The sequence below is a fragment of the Gracilinanus agilis genome, chromosome 3 (genome assembly GCF_016433145.1).
Source record: "Gracilinanus agilis isolate LMUSP501 chromosome 3, AgileGrace, whole genome shotgun sequence".
NCBI lineage: Eukaryota > Metazoa > Chordata > Mammalia > Didelphimorphia > Didelphidae > Gracilinanus > Gracilinanus agilis.
In genome coordinates this window covers 148075082-148101861 of record NC_058132.1, presented here as the reverse complement: position 1 = coordinate 148101861, position 26780 = coordinate 148075082, and the positions used below count along the sequence as shown (strand labels likewise).

The following is a 26780-nucleotide window of genomic DNA, read 5'->3' as shown; positions in this document are numbered from 1 at the left end:
AGAAGTGTGACAAAAGGAACCTAAATGGATAATGACCCTGGGGAGGGGAAGGAACGTTAGAGAGTCTGGAGGTAGATTTTTAACCTTTTCAGACTCGATTGTTTTATGGAAGTCTCTATATCAGAATTGGAAAAAAGGACTTTTGAATTCAGTACCTATATCCTGTCACGTTTATTGTATTTTGTTGATTGTTTGCTTTACCATTTAATGTTGTTTGTTAAGTTCATATATTAATCTGATCAATATCTTTCTGTTACACTGAATCATTTTAAGCTACTGTTTTCTAGCCATTAGGTATATGTGCTATTATATTGTCTTTATTTGTACCTTCCCCTATAACTGTACTGAACAGAATGTCATTGTACAAACCCATAGTCATTTTGCAAAAAACCCTCTTCCGTGGCAAAATCATAGGTCCTTAGGGATATTGAGGTTGTCACCAGATTCATCAAAGTCACATGTTGCCTATATGTCCTTTTCCTTCCATTTTGCTTTTGTTAATTGTCAGATCTGTAGATGGATGAACTCTATTAACCTGGTTAACAACATTTGGAGAATATTACGACTTAAGAATATAAAATGATTTTAAGGGATCTTCAGAAGTGATTTTTTAGATATCCAGTAGCACCAACAGCTCTGACTGATCATTTTGCCTGCCTTTGAGTTCTTTATAACAAGAGGTAATAGGTCCATTTAGTAGTTGAAATGAAGAGCTGTAGCAATATTATATTCCCCACCTCCACAATTATAAAAATGTAACGGATGAGACATATAACAGTCTCATACTAGAGGAGCTGGGAAGGTGTTCCTAAGGCATGGTATCCCTGGATGGCTCCCAAGAGGGAGTATATCCCATGAAGTCTAAGTAGATTCTGGAAGATTTTTAACTCTTCAGCATAATTTACCTCTACTAGAATGATCTAGATTCTTGGTGACCTTTTAGGTTTTCATCAGCAGTACAGAGGTTTGTTGTTTTTTCTGGGCTCCTCTGCCACATTTTGGAATGATGGCAGTAATAGACTTTGCTAAAATTATCTCAGTCGAGGTTGAAAGATTTGCTACATCTGTAGAACTTGTCACAAGTTCTACAGATGAACTCATAGGTTTTTTAAATGTCACATAGCAACTCATGTGAATCCTACATAATAGTAGGTTTGTTGATATTATCATTAATTGTGACATTTTATGATTTGGGGGAATTTGGGGGTTTCTTTGAATGTGCATTACCTACTGTACTACTGTTTTATAAAGCTGTTACTTTGTGAAAATAATTCATGACCAAGTTGAAAAGGAAATGTATCTCATTTTGGGGTGAGAAACCTTTGTATTCTATCTCTCCTTGTTGACACAATGTGTCACTGTAAGCTATTATATTTTTGATTTTTAAAACATTTTTCCCCCTTGTATATGTGTGTATATATATATAGTATTTGAGTTTTATTTTTACCTCTCATTTTTTTGTATTTGAAGCACGTTACCAGTATTGAGGTTTTTTGATTTTGCACTAGGGTAAGTTTAAAATGTCTATTAGTCCTGTTTGTAACTGCATACCCAAAAATTTTAGACTATAGAAACCTATCATTGATTGTTTAAAAATTATGGGACTGTGTTTAATGATTCTGTATGATTCCATGAGAAGGGAATACAAAAAGAATCACTGCACAGTGCCAAAGAAACACAAAGCTAATCTGCATAGTGCCAATCGAGCACAAGGTCAAAGAGACCAACCAGTCCCAGTGGGATCAAGGAGATTCTGAGCTAAGATAAGAGGACTTGAACTTGAGGTTCAAGGTTGTGGCTGTTTGACATACATCAGAGGCAGTTCTTCCCGGTCCCATATTCTATCAAGTACCTCATTTTGGCTGCCATCCTGGCTCCCTATCCCTGAGAGATAAGGTAAAATCAGACCAGGGAATGCTATTTCCCATTTTGCTACTAAAAAAAAAAAAAAAATCTAGTCCCTTTTCTATCTTTAATAGTGTGGCGAACTTCTGTAGTCCTGGCAGCTGATTGGGTAAGTGCATAATTGTTACTACAGGCTTATAGGACATAAATCACTTTAATTGGGCCCTGATTCCAGGACCTGTTATAGATTTATTTTTCCTTATTTGGATTTTTTAACACATAACACTTTGATATTTTATTTTTCATTCAGAAGTTATTTTTTCTCTTTTATTTGGATTTTTTGATGTTTTTTATTTCTTTTGCAAATTAATTAATATACCTCATAACTCAGCCATGCATCCCTGAGTGATCCCTGTGTTTGTCACCATCTACGGGGGGGTGGGGGTGGGTGGGGAGGGGTGTATCATTATGCTATAATGTAAACTTTAAATTCTTTGGAGAGTAATTTAGGATAAGAAACTTGCTACCTCCCCAAATCCAAAAAGTGAACTATTTGGAGAAAGCGCCATGAAGACGCTTGCAGAAACCATACACTGCACCAAAAGATCCAGAGTGAACTTTGGGATGTGGTGACCTGAACTGTGTGTGTGTGTGTGTGTGTGTGTGTGTGTGTGTGTGTCGGGGGGGTGTTTTGAATGCATTATTTATTTTGAATGTATTCTCTTATGCCAAACAGGCCTGTACCCCCCCCATCAGCCTTTTGTCAAATGTAGCAATCATTGGTTTTTATTCTTTTTCTCTTTTATTTCCCTTTATACCCAAATGATTGTAATTTCCCTTTAGAAACTGCAATATTGTACATACCTTTAATTAAAAATCTTCAGAGTTTTAAGTTGATTATGTTTTAAATGATCCTTTAGGGAAACTAGTCTACCAAATGATCACAGGGGGGAATGTGTAATTAGAAATCTCCAACCTTTGAACTACATTATCCAGCACCTGACTCTCCTTCTGTTGTTAAGTACTGATGTAGACAGGACATAAATTTTCCCTTTTTTCACCTAGCAGTCTTTTTCCTTCCTGTTGTGGCTTTGGTGGAGCAGGCCTTTTTGAGCAGGTAGATTAGCTTGGGCACATGGTTTTATTTTGTTAGATAATTACCTTTTTATTCCTTTACTTCTAGTGATTATTAATAAATCTTATAAAATAGAATATTTGGTGTTATATATTAACGTTAATTTTAAAGAGGTCAAATTTGAAGTCAGGTCTTCCTGACTCTAAGCCCAGTACTCTAACCACTGCACTACCTAGCTGCCCAAAGTGCTCTATTTGATGAATCTTGAATGATAAAATAATCAGGTCAAAAATCTAGTATTATTGAAAAAATGAGGATTAATAATGGGAATACCTTTATATAACTAGTCTATATGCTTTTAAAATGTTAAGTAATGTGTCTACTATTTTTGAGATATATACCCCAAAAAATCAGTAATTAATGACCCTAGTTTCCTTTATGGGGTACTATATATCATCATGGGCTATCTACCTAAATTAGAGCATTCTACTTTACTTGGAATTTCCCAGGAAAAATTCTAAAGTGTCTCCACTTACCAAAACATGTTGTGAAAATCTAAGCATAAAATGTGTGTCAGCTTACTTCAGAAAACAATGTTATACCCACTCTTCCCTGCCCTGCTCCCTTTTTGTGGGGGTCAGGAAAAAAAGGCAGAAGTTGTCAGTTTTTTAAAACCACTAAATAAGGAGAGTATTAATTCCAAAAATATTAAGAATCACTCAATTACTCTTTTATGGTAAGAATTCATGTGGAAATAAAAAATATAACAGGTTACCCTAAACTTATAAATTTATCGAGCATAATTTAAGTGGCTGGCCCAATGAAAATAAAGACAATATTAAATAGTAGAGCAAAACTCAAGTCAAATAATAACAGGCAACATTAGTTAATTATTGAAAGCACATTTCTTCCCCTGCTCTCAGTTAAACTATAAACTCTAAATGTAGATAATGATAAATATTCATCAGAATTACTTTTTTAGGTGGTTTTATCTAACTCTTAAAGGATTGTGCTTTGGGTCTGGGAGGCAGGGATGAGTTATATGTAGGAGCTAGGATATATCTATTGTATCAAAACAAAATTAATAAGCATTTTAAAAGTACAGGATATATATTAAATATAACACATATAAGTACATAAAATAAATTACAAAATATATATTTTACAAATGGGCAATATAACCATGTAACAAATACAAGAACAGATTAAATAAAATATTTCCTATATGTCCAAAGAGAAGCAAAAAAAGGGAAGCAAATACTTAAGAAATAAAGAAACCAATCAAGGGCAAAGAAATACTCATAAGCCCAACAAAAAAGTTACTAGAAATTGTAACATGAATAAATTCCATAAGACTAAAATTACAAAGCATAGTTTTACAAAATGCAGAACAGATTCAAAAAGCTACTATTATTGATTGTACATAACAAATCTTAAAGTATTAACATATGGCAAAACAACAATACAAAACAAATGTATCTGAGCTATATTAATTATATATTTAACACACTTACCACTGTTGGATTACCACTGCTTATCAACTGGCTGACTTCATGGAAAATGCTTTTGCAGTCAATTGATTTATCTAATGATCCTCGTTTTACTATTACTGCTACTGCTAACAGAATCTGCTCCCGAACATACTTCTGGAGGCTGTTAAAACACAAATCATTCAACAAACCAGTTACCTAAATCCACTACAAAAGAATAATGTATTTTCCAATAAGTGTAGTAACTTAAAGCACAGATTATAGAATGAAGAGGGGATCATTTAAAAATAAAAGTCAACAGTGCTGATATTGTTAAAAGAAATCAGAAACAGCAAGGAAGAAACATCCAAATGTCGTAACTTTTTTAAATGGGAAAGTGAACACACAGAAAGAACTAAATGCCTTTTGAACTTCCTGGCAGATGCTTTTGGACGGGGGGATCCAAGTTCGAGGTCTAACACTGACAAGTGTTAAGAAATAAAACAAAGAAGAATTTAAATCCATTTGGTATTCAATGCACAATGGCAAATTAAGGTATCATGCTACAATTCAGTTAGACAGCTCAAGGCATAGCATAGAAACAAAAATACAAATTCTATTATTATATTTTTTATAACGTCATTTCCAAGTGTTTTCCCACTTATGAAATATGTGGAAGTAAACATTTAAAGCAGGTTATTTATTCTACAAATAAGTATACACAAGTTTATCTCAAATTAACATTAGTTAAAAAATGTTTAGTTTTGCTATTCAAAAATTCATTTTATTTAAAAACAAAACAAAATTCCAGATTATAGGAAGAAGCAACTATGTTCTCAAGTGCTCAGGTTCTTCAGTCCAGAAAAAGAACTGTGACTTCATTCAATGACATCAAACTATAGCATTTACAGGGACACTCAAGGTGCCATTCTAGTTCAAGGGCACAAAAATAAGGTTCCTTTCTTAAAAATGAAAACTATAATATACACTCTCTCTTGCTGGGCACTAAGACATAGTACTCATTACCTCTTATCTCTGTCCCAGAAAGCCTTCCTTTGAACTATGACCATGAAAAAAAAGGCAAGAATATCAGTTAACTGGCTAAACTTTTGTTCTTTAGGGGAGGAATACACTAACTACTAGAAAACACAGATAATATATAGGGCAGAAATGTTAACAATTTAAAATTACTGTCCCTTTAACAGTATATGGGTGTTTAGTCAATAACCAAATTATTCAAAAGCTGATCTGGATAAACAACTCCAAACAGCTTCAGAAAAAGAAATCAGTTTATAAGGGGCTAGGATGATATTTTGGAATTTTTTTTTAAAAACTCAACATAGAACAACTGGTCCTACATCCACATATATTCATTTTCGTTGAGGATCTAAAGGACTCTAGATTGACAAACTTCTAAAGTCTCTAGCAGAGAGGGAAAAATTACACAAAAATGCAATTCCAAACATCTTTTCTGAGTATTGTGTCAGATGCCTTTAAACTTCTGTTATATGAAGAAGGTGTTCTACAAAATAATTTTCCCAACTTTGTTTCCATACATAACATTTTCCTGAATGCATTATCAGATAATGAATCAAAAGGCATTTTGCAAGGAAAGAATAAAAAAAACCCAAATTTTAGTAATATTCAGCAAATCACATAGCTTACTGTCTATTTTTTTAAATTTAGCAATAATTCTTCAACAATTGTGCAAGGCTACTTTGTCTAATTGTAATTTTACAATTTTTACAATTTGCAAATTACAATTTACAAAAAATGTGTAATTTGTCTAGATGTCTGTTAGCATTATTTTTAAATCAAAAGAATATGGCAATGTCAAGGTTTGGGAACATGACTAAATGGAAATAAGAAGGGTAAAACAGCATCCTAAAAGATTAAGCAGATGGAAGCAGAAAAGCTGAAGCTGGCAGTTACACTGCCAGGACAAGAACAACTCAAATCTGGTTTGACTCAACTCAAAAGAACCTCCAAAAAAACAATTGATGGAAGATCAGTAGTAGCATAGTCGTGTGTGAAAAAACAGTACACTAATGAAATCAAAATCAGATTTAAAGCGCAGAAAATGGAAGTAAGAGTTGTCAACAAAAGTGTGGCATGGCCATGTGAAAATAGCTGTATTAAAATTCAATGAATTAAGGCTATAGGATGTGAAGATGGGATTAACTCTACCCTGCCCATTTTTAGATTTAATCAGCAGAAGTGTATACACCCCATTTACATTTGAGTGGGGAGGTCTGTAACCCACATGTGTGAAAGGGGGTGATGAATCAGAATTGGCTGGCTGACTGCCCCTTGGGCAGTCCTAAGCAAAGCTTTAGCTATAATTGGTACACATAAAATGGAAGGAAGGCACAGGAAGTAAAGAAAGGAATGGTCTTTAAAAGTGGTCAGAATTTCATGGGACACTCTCTTTCACCTTGAACTGGACCCTGGAGGAGCTCTGGCTGAGGACATCGGACAGCTTTCTTTTTGAACTATGACATGGGTGAGTGAAAAAAAACTGACTCCTTCCTGAATTTTCTGAAGGGACTATCCTCAGGAGAGGCCTCCCCTCTTGGGAGAGGTCTCGTGGCTGAAGCCCTTGCTTTATTCATCACCAGGCCCTCAGTTGAGGCCCTTCCAGCTGAGGACTAATTAGCCCTACATGGACTGAGCCAGGGGCAGTAGCAAAATATTTAGCATGTTAGGTTAGATATCTTGCCCTATCCTCTCTGATTTTCTTACTTTCACTCTCTTTTCCTATTTGGAAATAAACTACCATAAAAGTCATTCTGACTTGAGTCTTTCACTTAGAATTAAGTATTTAATTCCTGGAGACCCTACTCTTAAATAATTTAGTTCAACCTTTTATTTTTATCCCTTACAAGGAGAAAACTATGATAAGATTATGATTAGCCTTTCTGCAGTAAAGGATAATTCCAATGAGGAAAAGATGAGGATTAAAGAAGAGATAAAACCACTACTCAAGGTATATAGGACTATGTACTTGATGACAAAGAGAAGACAGAGCAGCCAAATTCTTATTTTGCCTATTTTTGCTGCTGAAAAGAATTATCTTTGATAATATCCTTTGACTGGAAAGGATAAAACAAAAAATGGCTAATAAAAAACTGAAATCTAAGATTGTAAAAGAGCACCAAACTACTTTGAAGGAATATATGTAAGTCATCATCAACAGGACCAGTTGAAATATGGTACTGTAAGAACAAGAAGATATGATTGCTTAGTCACAATCAATGCTCTCTGAAAAATGATGAAAAACAAGAAAGGTGAAAGATAGGAGAAAGGTAAATATCCTAATTTTCAAAAAAAGAGAATAAATTGGTACATACATATTATACGTCATTGTTCTTGATTATGATCAAAATTCTAAAACATATTAAAGAGATGATTAGTGAAGGACTATAAAGAAAGTAATGGTGGTCACAATGAGACAATGGATTTATCAAGAATAGATCATGTTACATTTATGAATGTTAAATGTAATATTATGTGGTAATTTTGTGATTTCATTTTTAAAATTTTGCTCTAAGATAGGATTTCAATGGGTGAGGAGATACTTTACAATGACTGTACTGCAGGGGGAAGCTGGGTGGATCAGTGGCTTGAGAGCCAGGCCTAGAGAATAGGAGATCCTACATTCAAATCTGGCCTTAGACACTTCCCAATTGTGTGACCCTGAGCAAATCACTTAACCCCTCATTGCTTCATTCTTACCCCTCTTCTGCCTTAGAACCAATAAACAGATTCTAAGGTGAAATGTAAGAGTTTAAAAAAAAGAAAAGACTACTGTAAGAAAAAAGTGGGACATCAATATAACTTATAATTAAAAAAGAAAAAAAATCTAATATTGTGCCAAATTAACCTTACTTCTTCTAGGGGTTTATCAGAACAATAGTCAGAAAACACTACATTTTAAAAAGCATGTGACAAAGTACATTATACTTGACAAAGAGAGAAATTAGCTAGAGGATAGTACAATTAGAAGGATTCAGAACTGGCTGAAGAGTTAGATTCAAAGAAGGATTATTACTGGTTTGATGTCAAACAGAAAGGAAATTTATAGAGTTGTTTAGCACTATTATCAGTGACTGGGATCTTTATCCAGCTGATACATCTATAAAATGTTTCTTAAATTAAGGATGACAGAAAGAAGAATTAGATGATGGTATGGATTCAAAAGGATTTTGGCAGGTTAAAACAGAGTTCAAATATAACAACGACATGAAATTTACTAGAGATAGATAACAGTTTTAGAAGTAGGTTAAAATTTGATTCTAAAGAAGATAGGGGAGGCATCTAGACAGCAGTTTGTTTGAAAAAGATCTGAGTGCTATAAAAGCCTGCAAGTTTCATGAATCAACAATGTTTTGAATCAAAAATAAACAAACAAATTAAAGATAATAGTTGGGCTACATTTAGAGAGGAAGAAACTCAGGTATGAGGAAGTTATAGTTCCACTGTACTTTCTGCCCACATCAGACCACATCAGAAATGCTGTGCTTAGAGGGAGCCAAGTAGCACAGTTGGGAAGACCTGGGTCCAGATATGGCCTCAGACATTTTCTAGTGGTGTGACCATGGACAAGTCATTTAACTCCCATTGACTAGCCCTTATTACTATTCTTTTGCCTTGAAACCAATGGTATCAATAAAAAGCCATGGATAAAAATCGTAAAAAAGTAAAGTTATACTTGAGATACAGAAAATGATCATAACAATAGGAGATTTAAAAAAAAAGAATAGGCTGCCTCAGGAGGCAGTAGGGTCCCCTCTACCTAGAGATTTTAAAAGCAAAAGCTAGGCAACAATTATAAGGTATACTAAAGAAGGGACTATTCAGATCTGGGTTGGACTGGACTAGATGGCCTCTGAGGTCTCTCTCACTGAGATTTTGTTTTTTACATTATTAATATGTAATTAATGACCATAGAATACTTATGAATTTAGAATATACTAGCGTAATCAATAAATCCAGGTCCACATCAATGAAGTTTGAAGGAAATGTTGGGAAAATTTAGGGTAAAAAGGAGTGACATTATACCTTTTTGTAATTTATAATTCCTCCAAATTATATTAATTACAATAATTAAATATGTAATGACACATACATAATTTCATATTTGATATTCTTTCTCATGTAGAATTCCTACTTATTTAAATCACAAAGAGTTCTATAGAATATGGGAAATGCCAGCATAAAGAACCCTTGTTTAGAAATGATACCTTTTTGACTAATTTACATGGCAATTTCCCCCTTTATTTTAGAGATTAGTATCCATTCATAAGTTTCTACCTGAAAAATAGCATGAAATGTTTATTAGCTGTTCTTGAAAGTCTAATATTTTGCTGGATTTCTAAAAAATTAAAATTGTTCTTAATTTTCTTTCCTTCAAACATTTTTGGCTTTTAAAATTCTTAACATTTGAAAAAAATTATTTTGATCAACATATCATACCCTACACCAAGATAAATTCAAAATGGGTATATGACTTAAACAAAAGTGATATTATAAGCGAATCAAGTGAATGTAGAATAGTATACCTGTCAGATCTATGGGGAAGGGAAGAATTTAAGACCAAGCAAGAGATAGAGAACATTATAAAATGTAAAATAAATAATTTTAATTGTATTAAATTAAAAAGGTCTTGTACAAACAAAACCAATGTAACCAAAATTAGAAGGGAGGCAATAAACTGGGAAACATTTTTATAACAAAATTCTCTGACAAAGGTCTTAATTTATCAAATATATAAGGAACTAAGTCTGATATACAAGAATCAAGTCATTCTCCAATTGACAAATGTTCAAGGGATATGAATAGGCAGTTTCAGATGAAGAAATAAAAACTATCAATAATCACAAGAAAAAGTGGTCTAAATCCCTCTTGATTAGGAAAATGCAAATCAAAACAACTTGGAGGCACCACCTCACACCTAGCAGATTGGCCAATATAATAGTAAAGGAAAACAATAAACACTAGAGGGGATGTGGCAAAATTGGGACACTAATGCATTGATAGTGGAGTTGTGAATTATTCTAACCATTCTGCAAGTCAATTTGGAATTATACCCAAAGGGATTTAAAAGAATGCCTGCTCTTTGATCCAGCAATATCACTTGCAGGTGTGTACCCCCAAAAGATAACTGGGGAATGGCTGAACAAATTGTGTTATATGATGGTAATGGACTGATGAGAATGATGAACTGGAAAGACCTCTATGAACTGATGTGGAGTGAAATGAGCAAAACCAGGAAAACACTGTACAAAGTAACTGAAACCCTGTGAGACAATCAAATATAATAGACTTTGCCACTAGTGGCAATGCAATGATCCAGGACAATTCTGAGGGACTTATGAAAAAGAACGCTATCCATATCCAGAGAAAGAACCGTGGGAGTAGAAATGCAGATGAAAACAGATGATTGTTTATTTAGGTATATGATTTGTGCTTTTGGTTTTAAAAGAACATTCCATTACAAAAATGAATAATACGGAAATAGGTTCCTAGAGATAATACATGTATAACCCAGTGGAAATGCTTGTCAACTCTGGAAGGGTGGGGTAGGGAAGAGGAGAGGGAGAGAACATGAATCATGTAACCACAGGAAAATATTTTTTAAAAAATAAAATAAAAATTATATTTAAAAAATAAAATAAAATTCTGAACATTTTAAAAGCCATTGTCCCAAAATGAAATTTAAAAGGTTTTCTAAACCAACAACCACTTAATATGTAATGCTAGTGGCTTTAAGATGTGCAAAGCACATCACACACATCATCTTATTTGATATTCACAAGAACCATGAGAGGTGAGTACTATCAGAAGAGGCACAGAAGCAAATAGGTTAAGTGACTTGCCCATAGTCTCCAAATGCAACAAAATCGAGATGGTTCTTGCCCTCAAGGATATTATATTTTTAATAGGGGACACAATGGTTAATATTTTAACAAAAAGACACTCTTAAAGGCATGTAAGATTGTAAAAGGCATTTTACTGGCATTTCTTCTATGTACTTACTTAGGCCTTTGTAAGACATAGGTTAAAAGGAATGTTCGCAGGGACTCGATGCTACTTTTTTCTAAAAGAATCCATTCTCGAACAACTGCTTCCATTATTGCTGTGGCAGCTTGAAAAAGGACATAGTCCACTTTACTAGTTTCTGTTAGGAAAATAAAAAATTTTCTTCAGACATTTGTTGTTATGAACTTCCACAATAGGCATTTCTTAATTTGAAAACAGAACTTTTCAGACAAGGAATAAAATGATTACCTGTTTCTTTTTTTTTTTTCCCGTGACCTTGCTCTAGCACCACAAAGAGGTTAGTTCCTCTCAGAAGACACCTCAGGCAGGTGGCAGCTAATCACGATCACAATTTTCACAAACTTTCCTCACCTCTCTTCAACTGTTACTTCCAAAGCATGAAGAACTAAAAAATAACACAGCTTTAAAAAAAAAATAAAAATAAAAAAAAAATAAAGCACTCAGAAATTTTCCTAAGATATTCTCACCAGGTAGGAATAGTACATTGCATTTGAGGATATTTAAACAAAAAAACTAGCTTTTGAGTATTCCCATTCATGATGAGTCATGTTGTTAAAGATGTGTTTTTACAAATAAAACTTTTCTTTCGGCAAGATGACCCATCTCTAACAAGAAACTCAAAAAAAATTGATAATTAAGTTTAGGTTATTTTCCCCAGAAAATAAAAACAAAATTCACTATTTATACAAGGTGAGAAGTTCTTGTAAATTTTCTGATTGCTCTACTGATCAAACTGAGTAAAAATCCCCATCCTACACTTTGAAGGAATTCAACCTTAACTACCAAGTTATATTATCTGCACTAAGAACTGGATCACAGAAAAAAATTAAGTGTCAACAGGCATCAGATTCTCTGTGATCCAGGTACCAAATAGCTCTGATAGTTTTCAAATGTCATTTCAAAAAAGAAGAAACAGTCAAAAGTCAAAAAGTGTGCAGAAATCTCTGAGAGACTGAATATAATTGTCACATAAACCACATAGCCAGATTCCATATAACTTGCCAAGACATTTGAATATTAATATCTTTAAACAATTAAAAACAAACCATAGCATAAAACTGGTACCTCAAAGTATCTTGAAGATACCCACAAATACTGAAGGGCTGTAATCAGTGTTTTTCCCCTATTCAAATTCCAATTGTTACTAAAATCTTACAAATGGTCTTGGCAAAGATTAAGTATGGAAATCTGGAAAGAAGGTTAGCCTTTAATGCACAACTATCTATCTCTAAAGTCTCCTACACTGGGCACTGTGAATCTACACGAGGAAAAAATAAAAGAAATTCTTTGGGTTTTATTTTTTAAGTTTGACATTAAATGTAGTCTTATTGTAAACTCTAATCCTGATGAAAATCATAATTCATAAATTCCTGAATACTCTCAAAGGAAAAAAAGAGACAGTTCTTAGAAATTAATATAGGACTCTGGTAAAGATCTGATAGAAGAAATAAAGGCTCAATTCACAGTGGACTGAAGGCAGTGAAAAATCTACATATAATCTATTATATAAGGAGAAATATGGAGCTTCCTCTCAAAAATAACTCAGATAACTTCTTACAACCAACTGCCCAGGGTAAAACAACACATATTTATTTCGTCTACCATAACATAGCCACCATAATAAAAAAAAATGTTAATTTCTGTCATTGGTGTGAACAACATTGTATTTCCTTGCCTAATCCTGTTTCAAAGTAAATTGTACATAAGCGTAGGACCCAAATATCCAAACACGCCTTTGGATTTTCATGAAATATAAATTGCTCTAGTTACCCTCAACAGCCCTATCTACTGGTATTTTAAAATATGCTTAATAAGTCAACAGACTTTTCTCTTATTATTTAATAGATTTAAAGCATAAAGCACAATTCTGATCACTTATATTCCTTGAACACACTACATCAGATGATAAAAGTATTTCCAAACTCCTGGATTGATAGAATTATGATCTCTAGGAACTGTGCATATAAGAAATTTTTTGACAGACAGTGTTACTAAACCAATCCTGCTTGGATAACTTTTAAAAAGTACTAAAAAGAACCATCTGTTGCACAGAAGATCCTATCTAGACCGATCTAGCAAGAAATCTAAAAATCTATTGAAAAGAATATGTAATGTAGTTGTGGCTATACAATAAATACTTCTGGTAATTGGCATAAGGCTATTTTGAACTTCTAGGTCTCCAGAGAATTCTGAGCTAGCACCTCACAGGAAAAAAAAAAATTATCCATTTACCATGCTGTGTTCATATCTCCCTAGCGGCATGTACTGTTTGGCAAAAACAATTTTCAAGTCGTTTTCAGGATTACATTCACTTTTAACCAAAATGAAATTATCTCTTTTAAAGAATCCTAAAAAACAAAACATTTGTCTCTTTCTAAGTTTTCTGAAAGTGTACACAGCCATAAAGAATGTAACACTAAATGAAAGTTATTCATTTTTCCTAAGGGAGAAATTTTCAATTCAATAAAAGAGATTTAAAAGACTGGCATTTTTAGCCAGTGAAATAAATGTTCCTCCATTCCTCAAGTTTTCTCTACATGATGATGAATAATTAGTAAGTGGGGTAATAAAGAACCCTTCAGAATTTACATTTGAGATTTCCATAGAAATACACATTAATTGTAATAGCTTAAAATCATATTAAGATTTTTGGGACTCTACATGCTCAAAAAGTCATGAAAAAAATCTTAGGTGAAAAGTAAAGAAAAAATCTCAAGTGAAAAGTGGCACATTTAAAAGAATTTCACCAATGAAGTGCCAATTCTCATTGTTGACAGCCATACTAAGAAAATGTTTTCCAAAATTTTGAAACCCAAGCTATTATGATCATAATTGCTTTTTTTAAGCTACTTTAAGATAAAAAAGAAATTAAGTTCCCTAAAATATGGACATAGGAATGCTACAAAGTTACCTAGACAAAGTAAACTAAATCCTTTTGCTCATCTTGAATATTATCTAACAATAAGAATAAAACAAGGGTTTTCTGAGAACACAGAACACATTTAGCACTGCTTAGTCAAAAAGCCCTAATGTGTCATGAAATTGAGTGACTTATATCTAAAGGTTTTTCCTATCAAAATAAACTCAAATACAGAACAAGAGAAAGAAATAAACCTAAACATAAGCTAAGAAATAAACCTAAACATAAGCTAAAGACATTAATAAAAATGGTAAATAATCAAAATTTAAGCTGAAAGCAGGAAAGAAGAAATTTAAGTCTCAGAAAATAGAAAGGCAAGGTTTTTTTTTCCTCCTTTTAAGTTTTAGAACAATTTCCCTAAATGATGCCCACAAAATGAAATTAATTTCCTGAATAAGAGTGTGAAAATCCTGTCCTGTGATTGACTGCCACCTGAATGAGAAGTCTTCTTAGAGGAATTAACCCTTCTTTGCTGGTGGCAACTGAGTAAAAGACATACTGTGTTTAGATGTAAACATGAATGTAACAAAAAGATCTGCAGTATATTAATGATGTTATTTGTAATACATGCACTCAGAAGTAATATCTGCAACTTTAACATTCCAAAATTCACAATGATTCCAGAGTATAGTTAGAATTAGCACAACTACTCCTTTAAAATACATTCTTAAATGAACCCGAATAGCAACAACAAAGTTAATACTACTACTCGTAAAAGGGAAACTTATACACTGGAAAATTTTCTGTTTACCATCTAGTATAAGCTAGCAATCAACTGAATTGCTAAATTAAGCCTCAGGAAAGCCCATCTGTGTACATCCAGCAAACAAGGCACAAATAACTAGTTCTCAGAACAAATTTAGATGGACCCAATGATTTTCTGAAATCTATTGATGCTAACCTACTACATGGCACTAAAGATGTGGAATTTTTAAAAGCTGATTACCTTGAGATTTTAGTTCTTTTAAATTTTCTCTGAGTATATTAGAAATAAGAATACTTGTGTCAGAGCCAGTTTATCATATCAGATCTATACCACTCCTGAGTATAAAATTACCCATTCAAAATAAAAAGTTCATCTTAGTTATTAAAAACTGGCTTGTCAGAAAAAGGATCTTCTATGCAGGAGTGAGTTAACTGACCTACTCTTACACTTTTGGTGCTAAAAACAGACTATGCAAAAAGTGTTTTCTTTGAAAAGAAATCATGATCCTGTGAGGAGGAGGTAGTTAGTTGTATGATTACACAACTACTTAAAGACAAATAAATGTATCAAGCATATGTCCCTTGGTTATTGCATTAAAGAACAGCAAAATCACTCTTCAACTTAGTACATAAAACTTACTAAAGGAATAGGAATAAAAATCAGCAGTTCATCCTAAAATATGATTTTGTGACTGATTAACGAGTTTTATATGGACCTTAAATAAAACTCTGGACTGTCAAATAAAAAGTGGCTAACTGATCAAAAGCAAAATAGATATAAAAATAAATAAAAGGAGAACAAAATAGCTTCACTGTAGCTCTTAATAGTAAACAACAACAAAGGAAGAGGCAGTTTGATAATTCTAAGACTCAATATACATGTTGTATCAAAGTATTTGCTATAAGTAGAAACTTTTATAGAGGTCTTAATACTGAATTTTTCCTTGGAGAGTTTTTCCTTTCCCATAAGTTCTCACAGCCTAGGTCATCCACATGGGAACCTAGTAATAAGTGAAGAAACTGCCTCTTTTCAAAAGCAGATCTAGGCAACTTCAGCAATTTACAATATTTAAAGAGTTGCCTAGGACATAAATAATTTAAATAAAAATCCTTTAGTATTAGGGATATAGATTTAGGATTTAGAGTAGGAAGAGGCTTATTGTCACAGTGCCATCATGTGTCAGAGAGAAAGACCTGAATCAATGTCATCCTAACTCAGGTCCTCTATCTGCTATATGGGGCTGCCTATCACTTTTCCTTTGAGAGTTGATATTATATATTTGAAAAGAATAGGATAACTGGTAGATGATGAATACATTAATGCTTTTTAAAAAGTAAACTCAAATTCTCATGTTCTGGTTTTAAAAAACAGGTCTTTCACTTTAAAGTATATTTTAAACAGATAAAACTCATAAACGGAAATAACCAAGTTATTTTTTTTGCTCTGAGAAACACCTTTAAAAATTCATATTAGTATAATTAATGTAAAAGCTCTAATATTTCAAATAAGTATCTTTTTAAATTAAGCTCTGTACAACAATTGTCCCAAAGATTTTAGCAATTTAAATTACACTAATAAGATTATATAACAAAAATGAAAATTAACACTTACCTAGGATATGCTTGCAAACTGCAAAAGGTGATTTTGATTTCCTAAATGATAAGAATATATGTTCTGCATGCTGGCGTTGTTCATTATTGACCATAGAAGGTGGTGCCTTAATTTAAAACAAACAAAAAAACCTTACTTAGATCTCTCGTTTTTAAGTTTATACATAGTGTTTCTTAGAATATTCCATACATTATGTAATACTGCCTCAACTTATTAAAGAAAATTTTCACAGCAATGGAAAAAAATGCTAGTAATTTTCAGTTAAGTATTCTACCAACACCAAAAATATAGGCAACAAATTATGTTAGCTGGAAAATGGGGCTTTTATTCAATTACAAGAGGATGAATTTTTCAACCTGAGTAAGAATAAATAACTTTTAAGAACACTTAAACATTAACTTCAAGTAACAAATTTTTAGGAAAAAAATTTTAGCAGATAATTCAAACTACAAATACTTCTGTTCTAAGATCGTGAAATCAAACAACCATAGATATAGTTAAATGTTGACATTTACTAAATGTTTACTAAGGGTAAAGAATTAATCAGCCAAAAATACAGACAACTCTTAATAAATTCACTATTTCTAAATGCATTTCTCATATGCTCAATTTGCCTCAAAAAATTAATTTCTGAAAATGAAATTCTTAAGAGAATCTCCTTGATATATTTATTTATTCCCACCATATGTCTAAATTATAATTAGGCTCTGACCAAGTGTGAAAATTACTGAGGAAAAAACTTAATGTCTTTAGTTAAGCCCCAACAAACAGAAATTCTTTAAAAACGGTGGAAAAAAAGAGGAGGGGGGAGCAACGAAACTTTCATTATTCTAACAGTAATGTTAAGGGGGGAAATTTTAAAGTCAGATCAAAGCACTTGAAGGATGAAAAAATATAGAATCATTCTTAGATTGAGACACATTTTAAAACAAATGCAAAAAAATTTTAAACATTTTGGTAAATCAGCTAATATTCTTGAGAAAATATATTATTTGGTTCTAAGTACTCACCCATTAAATTCTATTCAATGAAATTAAAGTGTTCTGAATTTTATTTTTGGATCTTTGGATGTTAAGCTAAATGTTAGACTAAAGCCAACTTCCGCTATAATTTGTAGTGATAGAGCACCCTCTAGGGCTTCATCTTTTAAAATTCAGGTAACAAACAATAGTAAAAGTAAAGGCAACCTTTATCAGCAAAATACCATAAAACTGCTTTTATTTATAAAATAAGTTCCTACATAAATCCATTAAGGGCATTTGTTTCTACCTTAGTGACACACTATTCCACTCATATGAAACTAACAAAGAAAAAAATCTTTATCTTTATCAATATACTGTATTTGGTATTAAACTAATTGAAGCCAACATGTAGCAACTCTAAATCATAAGAATTAAATAATCTCTACATTTTCCACTTCTCAGTATCATCTTCATAATCAAAACACATCTAATAAATATATGAATCTACATATAACATATATCGATAACAAGTGCTGTGTAATATTACTATACAGAAGTATATTAAGAACCCATTCCCTCTTTTCAAGGAGCTAATAGCTTAAAATAGACAGTTAATACTATATTTGTAAAAAAATTAGAACATTAAGCAATATGGCAAAGATATTAAAGAGTTTACACTAGTCTCTCAAAACCACAAGTTCATAAGTCAAAGCTAGATCAAATCTTTTGTTAGCAGGGGCAGCTAAGTGGCTTCACTACAGATGGAAGATCTTTACTAGCTAGGTGACTCTGGGCAAGTCATTTAACCTCCACTGCCAAGTTCTTACTGCTCTTCTGCCTTAAAAACCAATATTGGTTCTAAGACAGAAGAGTAAGGGTTAAAAAGGAAATCCCTTTTTCCTTCAATTAACAAAAATCAAAAAGAAATCTTTTTTCTTTATAACTTGTATAAAAAGTCTAAAATGTCTAGAAATTCAAGTTATAATTTGTAATAAGCAGAAAACTATTAAGTTTGAAAAGTATTTAATGAAATATATTTAAAGATATCAAAATAAGCCCTCTAAAAATTATCCAAACTGAATTTAGGTTTAATTCAATAAATCATATTATTCAATGAGATAATAAGCCACTCACAAATGGAATATTTTAAAATAAAACAAGCTATACTGATTTCTTGTTTTAACATTGTACTAGAATCTTCAATCATGACAGATAAAGTAAATTCTATAATATTCACCCACACGTTTATAATTCCTGAGGAAGTCATACTTTGCTTATTTTAACTTCAATAAACTTCCTTATTCTCTTTTGTTGGCTTGTTGTGTAAATGGTCAAGTTTAGAGGAAGACTCCTTAAATTTCCCACCTGACTGCATAATTTTTGAGACTTCTCTATCATACTCTAGTTTATTCACTGGAAAAACTACATCCTGAAAGATCATTTCAATCTTAGTACTCATACCTCATTATTATTCCCTGCCCCTCTGACAAGAACCATGTGTATCCTTCCATTAACTGAAGGGGCTGAGCACAGACATCTCCTTTCCCACCTAGCTATATACTTTGGGACTTATGACTTCTCTGAGAACAAAAGATTGTGTTTGAGGATGAATTAAATTGGCCTCTTTTGTTTCTTGCTTCCCCTCCTCTCCCCAACTTCCTTTCAGTGGCTTGGGAGAACCTATGAACCTTGGTAGAAAACAAGGAAAATCAAATGTCTCCAGAGATTCAAATAGTCTTAGGTAGTTTGCTGAAAGGCAGCCTTTTAAAAGGATGTAGAAGAGCTGCAAATTGGCAATCAAGAATTATGTTAGGGATGGCTTCAGAAAAAAAAACAACAGGGAGTACGATGCAGAATATCAAGAAATGAACTTGGAGTCAGGAAAATGAGAATTCAAATCTGTCTGTGGCCCTAGGGCAAGCTTCTTAAAGTTTCTGGGCCTCAAGTTCTTCTTCTGTAAAACCAGTAATAATGGCACCTATCTCCCTTTCTTTACTTACTGTTATTAGAATGAATTCTGGGGCAGCTGGGTAGCTCAGTGGAGTAAGAGTCTGGCCTAGAGACCTGAAGGTCCTAGGTTCAAATCCGGCCTCAGACACTTCCCAGCTGTGTGACCCTGGGCAAGTCACTTGACCCCCATTGCCCACCCTTACCACTCTTCCACCTATGAGACAATACACCGAAGTACAAGGGTTTAAAAAAAAAAAATTAAAAAAAGAATGAATTCTGCAGAACCAGAACAGTTTAACAACACTGAAGACAAGTAACACTGAGCCCTTTAATCAATGTAAATTACCAATTACAGGAGAACGATGAAAAAGCATTATCTACCTCCTGGCAAAAAGGTGATTAGCTAAGTATGCAGAATTAGACATATTTTTGGACATTGCCGATGTGGGAATTTACCTTAACTATACGTGTTACAAGAATTTTGTTTTTCTTTTCCAATGGGAAGTGGGAGAGTGAAGAAGTAACTTTTATTCATAACAATATTAAATTAAAAATAAAAGCCCTTACTTTCTGTCTTAGAATTAATACTGTATATTGGTTTCAAGGCAAAAAACAACAACAAAAAAAACAGTAAGGGCTAGGCAATGGGTGTTAAGTGATTTGCCCAGGGTCACACAACTAGGAAGTGAGAGAGACCAGATTTGAACCCTTCTTCTCCAGGTCTCTCTACTATTCTATATTCCCTAATTTTCTGGAGGTTGTTGGTACATTATTTCAGTTTGAACACAGTATCAAAAGAATTCTTTGGAAAAAACTATTATGGCAACAGGGATGCATTTGAGTGATGGAAGATGAAGAAGAGAGGAAAAGAGAATGTTCTTGGTGAATAGCCCTAACTTATTCAGTAAAATAAAGAGGCAATAGAGTGGGAGGCTTGAGAAGGGATAAAAAAGGTTTGGAAAAGCCTTTGTGGCAAGTGGAATGGATAGTGAGTTGGTAAGGGAAGTATAGTAGAATTGCCCAGCAGTAGTGAGGGGAAGTTGCCCAGAAAAGAGTCCGCTGGCGTGAGATGGTTGCGGCCCTATGCTCCTAAGGAGTCAACAGGAATAATAATATAATAATAATAAGTGAGGGTGCAGCTGAAATTGTATTAACATAAATTTGTAGTGGATCTAATCAGAACACTTGAATGATTTACTCCATCTTTAGTAGTAAGCATGAAGGACTGAAGAGAGTGGAATACTGGGAGTGATTTGAGGCTGAGGCATGGTTGGGAGTAACTAGTGACATAAGGGATTCAAAATAGGACAGTGTAGAGTTGAATTGGTTCATCAATGGATCAAAATGGAAAGAAAACAAGAGAGTGGCTAATGCAGGAAAGTTCAACTAGAATTCCTGGAAGAAATAAAGCAAAAGTCGTTTAAAAGTTTAAAAAAAAATTAAAAACAAATCAAATGAAAGGAATAGAATAGAGGAAAAGAATTGTGGGGGAAAATTGGAATAGGAATTACAGCTTGAGACAAAAGGCACAAAACCTTACCAAGCAACAAATTCCTTGAAAATTAGAATGGACTAAATAAAAGCCAACGAATTCATGAAATAAGAAATATTAAAATTAAATTAGTCAGAAAAAAATAGAAAAATATAACGTTATCATATAGCAAAAATATTTGATCTGAAAAACAGATTAAGGAAAGACAATTTAAGTAACACTGACTACTGAAAGCCATGAACAGAGGAGCCTTCACAACATAACAAGAACCAGAGTAGAAAAAGAATCCACTTGTTACAGACCTCAAAGAAATCTCAAGATGAAAACTCTCAGGAATAAATAAGGGAAAATCCAGAGCTTCCAAGGTTGGAGAAAAATATCGTAAGCAGCCATAAAGAATTCAAGAATAGAAGAGCCATAATCAGAATCGCACATGATGTAGTAGCTACCATTCTAAGGAACAGAAGACAAAGGATCTAAGCTTAAAGCCAAGAAAAATTTATCCAATAAAAATGAGTATAATCCTACAGAGGAAAATGGAGCTTTAATGAAAGAGGATTTTTTAAGCATTTCTGACACAAAAACCAGAGCTGCTAAGAAACTCTAGTTCAAATTCAAGAGGTAAGAGAAACATAAAAAGGTAAACATAAATCAGCTACCACAAGAGATTAAATACAGGGAGATTAAACATATAAAGACAGAGATTAGCCTGAAGCTATTTTTAAAAGAAAATCAACCTCCGCTTCAGGAAATCATATACCTTGTTAGAATAAAACTTAATGTTACCAGATATGTGGAAAAACAGGCACTGTGAATGGATCTGGGAATTGGCATTGGCACAGTCTTTTTGGAAAGAAATTTGCCAATATATGAGTACAAAACTAGTAAACTCTGATCAAGTAGCCCCATTAATAACTACTACTGGTATTAATATGTGGGGCTTTGCAGTTTGCAAAACATTTTCTTCACTATAACATGTCAATTTTTACAGGTGAAAATGAGAAATTAAATTGCTTGCCCTTCCCAACAAAACTAGGAAGTGCTTTGAGTTAGGATTTGAACCTATGTATACTAATTCTGCGTTCTTTTCCCTACAAAGATTATACTTCAAAGAGGTTGGAGAAAGAGGCAAGAGAAGAAACTATAATCCATATAAAAAGATCCATAGAAGTTTAATTTCTTTTAATAAAACTGAAGGATGTTGAACTAGAAGGGACCTTAGAAATCATTCTAATCCAATCCCTTCATTTTAAAGACAAGTTCTGGAATTTAACTGACTTGCTCCAGGTCAGTCAAAGAGTCAACTAACATTTATTAAATGCCTATTAATGTGTCAGATATTACCAAGTAACTGGAGACACACACACACAAAAAAAAGATATTTCCTGCTCTCAAGAAACTCATAGTCTACTGAAGGCAACATGCAAATAACTATGTACAAACCAGACATATACATCAGAAATGGATGAACTTTATTTAGCTGACTTGAAGAAAGCCAGAGGAGGAAGAGATGAGAAAGGAGAGCATTCTTGCCTAGAGATGGAACAGACTAGAGACAGCAATATGAAGACTGGAAAGAAAAATGTTAACAAAATAAGCAAAGTCAGAATTGGTCCAAAACAAACAAGCACTCTTTTCAGAATACCAGATGATTAAAAACTTAAATAAATCTGTATTATATGCCCAGTAATTAGGGGAATGAATGAATAAACTGTCTGGCAATATTATCGCAATGAAAAGGGAAAAAATATAAAGAAACGTGTAAAAAGATATAAAATTATATAAAGAAAGGAGAATCTCAACATAAATACCATTTTAAAAAAGCAATAAATACAAGTACATGCAAAAAAATAAAAAAGTCATAGAAGCAAACAGGATTTATTTTTATTTTTGAGCCAAATCTGAAATATAACCCATCTGAAGAACTGTGCATTAGTTGTTCCCCTTTCCCCACTGTAATTCAACAGTCTCCTAGCCGTGGTCATCAAGCTAACATATGGCAGTGAAGACGGAAGCTTAAATCTTTCTACCTCACCATTAGGTGAAGCTCTAGCTCTCATCATTTTGCTTATTTGTATTTTTTAAACTTGGAGCAAACTGTAAACAGCTGGGGAATTATAGTTTTAGGTATAATTTATTCCTTAACTTATTTGTTTCCTTTGAAATTGACAAAAGTTCATAATTTAGAAATTTAAATAAAACCATAGCTTTATAATTTAGAATGAGTTACAATTTTTTTTTGGGGGGGGGGAATGGAGAACCAAACCTAGAAGGGAGGTCCTGGGTTCAACTGTGTGACCAGGGACAAGTCACTTAACCCCAACTGCCTAGTCCTTACCACTCTTCTGCTTTGGAACCAATACTTCGAATTGATTCTAAGATGGAAGATAAGGGTTAAAAACAAACAAAAATTACACACATCCCACCCCCACCTCTTATCTTTGGTCTATTTTCTCATCTGCTCTCTCCAAAATTTCTAACGATCTCAATTGCTTTTCTTTGATAGATTTTTCTCAAACCTCATTCTTCTTGACCCTCTATAGTCATTGACGAAGTTGATCAATCCTCTCTTAGTTTACATGACACTTTTTTCTCCTGGTTCTCCTCCTAACTGATGACAACTTTTTAGTTGGCTCCCATTCCAAGTCATGTCCACAAACTATGGATGACCTCCTAGGCTTTGGCTTGGGCCACCTTCTTTTTTACCTTTATATCTGAGGTCCATTGACCCTCCAATGGGGTCCATGAAATAAGATGGGGAAAAAATGACACCTTTATTTTATTGAAATTTTGTTTTTTTTAAGAATGATACTGAAAAAGAGGTCTATGGGTTTAGCCAAAAGATTCTATGACACACAAAAAGGTTACAGATACCTACTATATACACTACATCTCATTTGGTGATATAATCGACTCCCATAAATTCAATTTTCATCATGACATAGAAGATTCTCAGAGCTAATTATCTAGCCCTACCTAACATCTCTCCCATCTCATAGGCTCCCATCACCAACTGCTTACTGAATACCTCTACCTCCAACTGGCTTTCTCCAGACAGCTAAAATGCAGCATGTTCAAAACAGAACTTATCTTTACCCAAAAAAAACCCTCCCCTCTTATTTTCAACTTCCCTATTACAATGGAGGAAATGTTCCTCCAAGCCCACAATCTCAGAGGTTAATTCTCAACTTCTCATTCATCGACAGAATCAATCTTGTTTTGTCTTGTCTTGTCTTTTCTACGCTCACATATAATATGTCAGCTTCCCTGCAATCACAGTCTCCACACTGGTGCAAGACCTAATAAATTCATACCTGAACTATTGCAGAATTTTAGTTGCTCTGTGCCTCAGTTTTCTCTCCAGTCTAGATTATCCTTCACTAGACTGTGGCAGGCACTATGCTAAGGAATGAGGATACAAATAAGAAAAAAATGGTCCCTACCCTCAAGAGATTTACAATCTAATGGGAAGACAATATACAAAAAGAAGCTGAGGAAGAGGGAATTGTATAGGTGGAGATATGATGGAGGAGTAGGAGTAGAATTCAGGAATGCAGCTGGTGAGCTGTGAGCCCTCTAAGCCTTCTTTAAAATGGAAGCTCTGGGGGGACGTTTTTTGTTCCATCCTCTAAGAAGAGGAGTACATCTTCCAAAAGCACAGTCCTTCCCATGCCACCCGATTGTTCCCACACTTGCCCTCCTGGATACTCTTTCTTCCTTAATGTTATGACGCTGCTCCCTCCTGGTTCTCCTTCTACCTCTCTAATAGCTTCTTTTCAGACCTCTGCTAGTTCACCTTCTACCTCCGAGGTTTGGATATCCCTCAAAGTCTTCAGCCCTATCAGAAAGTTTCCAAGGATAAATATGACAGCTCACTAGTGGAAATCTCTCAATGCTATCACCAACAGGGCTGCTGAATACATTTACCTGGATGGATCAACAGTCTAAAACAAAATTCATCATTCCCACCCACCCCCAATCTCCTCCAAGTTTTCCCATTTTTGTTGAGAACACTACTATCCAGTCATCCAGGTTCATACTTAGTCATCCTTAACTCTTCCCATTTTCTCAATTAGTTACTCACACTTGTCAACCCCACTTCTACTACACTGATACTATCTGGCACTTTCTCTCCATTTATATGGTTCAACCAATTAAGTCCTTAGGTGAGGCACAGAACCTCAATGGGATTCCACATCCTCATTTACAAAATGAGGGAATTGGGAATGAACAATCTCTAAGATAATCTAAAGTTATGTTCCTCAAGAAAGGCCATTATTCTAGTTAAGGTTCTCACCATCTCTCAACTGAACAGCCTCATAAATTGGTCTCCCTGCCTCTAGTCCCTCCCTTCACCAATTCATCTTCTAGGCAACTGCCAAAAAAAAATCTTCCCTAGAAGGAAGTCTAACTGTTGTATCTCACCCTCAATTCAGCAGTAGCACTCTAGCTAGGATAGAATAAACCACAATCTGAAGGCTACTCTACAATCTGGCTCCAACTTAACCTTTCTAATTTTGTCTCATATTACTCCCTTTCACATGTTCTACATACAAGTTAAATAGACTGCTAGTTGCTCCCCCTCAATGTGATACATGCTTCCATTCATTTATCCAAACACAGCCCCACCCCTCTTCACTACAACTATAAGACACTTCTTCCTCATATCTCAAAATCTTTCTCAAGGATCCAAGGCTCTACTCATAAAAATGTCACCTATTCCGTGAAGTTTCCATGACTCCCCACAATTTATATTACCTTGTACTTATTTGCTTTGGTGTGTGTAGGCTTACCTAAGAAACTAAAAATGGCTATTTGACTATTTTATTTTTGCCTTTGCATTCTTAATGCCTAGCATACTGTCATGCAAATGGTAGACATTTCATAAATATTTCCATTATTTTCTAAATAATTTCCAAAGACTTTCTTAGTTTCCTAAAATATAAACAACAGCATAACAGAAATATATAAGATGAGATGAATAGTGTCATGGAAGCAACAATCATGAGCTTGAGCAGACTTGGTAGAAGATAGAAGGGCCTGGTGTGTGCTGGTCCATGAAGTCACAAAGAGTTATACACAACTGAATAACAACACTAGACATGGGAGTTAAAATATAATAAAGAAACCATGATTATTCCTAAGTTGCAAATGTAAGAGACTAGAAGGATTGTATTGCCCTCTGCAGTAATTGGAGTGGGGAGGGGGATTTAGAGAAAAAGATGAGTTCTGTTTGGACATGTTGAGTTTAAGCTTCTACTGTACATCCAATTTGAGATGTCTTTGAAAAGCAGAGAGGGGCTATTAGAAGTCAGCAGAAAAGTTAGGGTAGAATAGGTAAATATGAGAATCATCAGCATAAAGATGGTAGGAATTGATGAGATCACCAAGTAGTGTAAAGGGAAAAAAGAAGGCTAAAGACTGAACCCTCATGGTCACCTATGGTTAAAAAACATCATGATGAATGTCCAGCAAAGAAGACTAAATGGTCAGGCACAAGCCAGAGAGGGAGAGGGAGAGAGGGACAAAGAAATGGGGAGAGAGAGAGAGAGAGAGAGAGAGAGAGAGAAACAGGGAGGGAGGGAGAGAGACCCAAAAACCTAAGGAGAGGGGGTTATCAATGAAGAAAGAGGAAAGAGGGAGAGAGGAAGGGAGGAAGGAAGAGAGGGAGGGAGGAAGGAAGGAAGG

The 26780-nt window shown here is 33.9% G+C and overlaps 1 protein-coding gene across 1 annotated transcript in view; it reads right to left on the bottom strand.

The window, feature by feature from the left end:
* The window catches only part of XPO4 (exportin 4), a 137465-nt gene that overhangs the window by 85913 nt on the left and 24772 nt on the right, over window positions 1-26780 (bottom strand). Inside the window, exons 2-4 of the mRNA XM_044668972.1 lie at window positions 16689-16794; window positions 11428-11569; window positions 4435-4573 (exon numbers count right to left, since the gene is read on the bottom strand). Of these exons, the coding sequence (XP_044524907.1) occupies window positions 4435-4573; window positions 11428-11569; window positions 16689-16794 (387 nt within the window). The remainder of the gene's footprint in view (window positions 1-4434; window positions 4574-11427; window positions 11570-16688; window positions 16795-26780) is intronic.